This window comes from Pseudomyrmex gracilis, unplaced genomic scaffold, assembly GCF_002006095.1.
Source record: "Pseudomyrmex gracilis isolate BER0280 unplaced genomic scaffold, ASM200609v1 scaffold_5466, whole genome shotgun sequence".
NCBI classification, from domain to species: Eukaryota; Metazoa; Arthropoda; class Insecta; order Hymenoptera; family Formicidae; genus Pseudomyrmex; species Pseudomyrmex gracilis.
In genome coordinates, this window is record NW_018026050.1 from 1 (window position 1) to 1,705 (window position 1,705).

At 39.4% G+C, this 1,705-nt stretch overlaps 1 protein-coding gene across 1 annotated transcript; it reads left to right on the top strand.

Moving 5' to 3' along the window:
• Positions 1-467: 467 nt before the first annotated feature.
• LOC109863486 lies at positions 468-887 on the top strand. The gene has a single exon (XM_020443750.1). It carries the CDS (start codon positions 468-470, stop codon positions 885-887), a length of 420 nt encoding a protein of 139 aa, XP_020299339.1.
• Positions 888-1,705: the final 818 nt, after the last annotated feature.

The following is a 1,705-nucleotide window of genomic DNA, read 5'->3' on the forward strand; positions in this document are numbered from 1 at the left end:
CGGTATAAGTCCCTGCATGTAAGGAAGGAGGACGAGGAAGGAAATTTAAACATCATCTTGATATACAACAGAAGATACAAAAGCAAAGAGGTAGGAGAAGCCATTGCAAAGATAACGGAAAGGTTCGAAAAAGAGTATATAATAGTAGGAGGAGATTTCAACATAAGGACAGGGGAATTAGGAGAAGAAGAGAACGAGGGAGGTGTGGAGAGAAAAAGTAAAGATAAAATAATAAGCAATGGTGGAGACAAATTCATAGGTATAATGTAGGAGAAAGGTTTAAACATTTTAAATGGGAAAGTAGAAGGTGACTGGGAAGGTGAATTCACCTATGTAGAAAGAAGAGGTAGCACAGTGATTGACTATGTTTTTGTAAATGAGCCGATAATGAACAAGATAGTGGATTTTAAGGTAGAAGAAAGAGTGAGAGAGACTCGGACCATATGTCAATCCGCGTGAGGATAAGCATGGAGCAAGAGAAAGATAGAAAATATAGAGGAAGAACAGGAGAGGAGGAGGCACAGAAAGAAAAGAAAGTTATCTGCTGGGACATCGAGGCAATAGAAAGTTTTATTGCAAATACGGAAGAAATAGGCTGGACGGAAGAGCAGGAGGAGATGAGTCTAGATTTTACATGGAAGAAACTAAAAGAGCTAGTAGATAAGGCAATGATAAAAAAAGATATTAGGATCAAAACGAAAAGAATAGGATTCAAGGAATGGTGGGACAGAAGTTGCACAAAGATGAAAAGGGATACCAAGAGAAGCTATAAGAAATGGAAAAGTGATAAAATAACGAGGAAAGAATACTTAGAACAGAAGAAGGAATGGAGAAGGTACATGGAAAAGAAAAAAAAGAGAAAAGAGAAGAAGAAGAGAAAACACTGAAAATGATTAGGACGGAAGCAGAGGTATGGAGGTTTATAAACAAAAGGAAAAGAAAAGAGAAACGAGAGAGCCAAATATAGAGGTGGAGGAATGGAGAAAGCACTTTGTGAATCTGCTAGAAGGGCAGAAGACGCGTGAGAAAGAAGAGGACAAGGGGAACGAGGAATAGGAAAAAGAGGACGAACTAAGAAAAGAGAAGAGGCAAGTGGACGACCCATCGGAAGAAGAAATAAGAAAGGTTGTGAAGAAAATGAAAATGAAAAAAGCAGCGGGAATAGATGGCATTCCAATGGAGGCCTGGAGACTAGGGGGAGAAACGGTAAAGAAGGNGTTGACTGAGGTAATAAGGAAAACTTGGTGCAAAGGAAAGATACCGGAAGAATGGAGAAAAAGTATAATAGTCCCCATATACAAGAGAGGTGATCACAATGTCGCGGCAAATTATAGAGGGATATCACTGCTGTGCACTGCATATAAAGTGTACGCAGAATTGATAAGAAGTAGATTAGAGCAAGAAGTAGAAGAGAAGGAAATGATCCCGGAAAATCAGGCATTAGATCAGGATTTAGAAAAGGAAGATCGACTCTAGACAATATATATGTGTTGAACCATTTGGTCCAGAGGGAAAAAGCCAATGAGAAAGGAAGAGAGAAAGTATACGCACTGTTCATCGATTTGAAAGCAGCCTTCGACAATGTAGATAGGGAGGTGTTGTAGAGAATCTTGGAAAAGAAAGGAATAAGTGAGGAACTGATAACGAAGCTGAAGAACATATACGCGAGAACGGAAGTAGTGGTAAGAACTCCAAAGGGGCTCAC

What these genes read in the sequence shown, in the direction of transcription:
- LOC109863486 (XM_020443750.1), top strand. Translation starts at nt 468, where the DNA reads ATGGAGCAAGAGAAAGATAGAAAATATAGAGGAAGAACAGGAGAGGAG.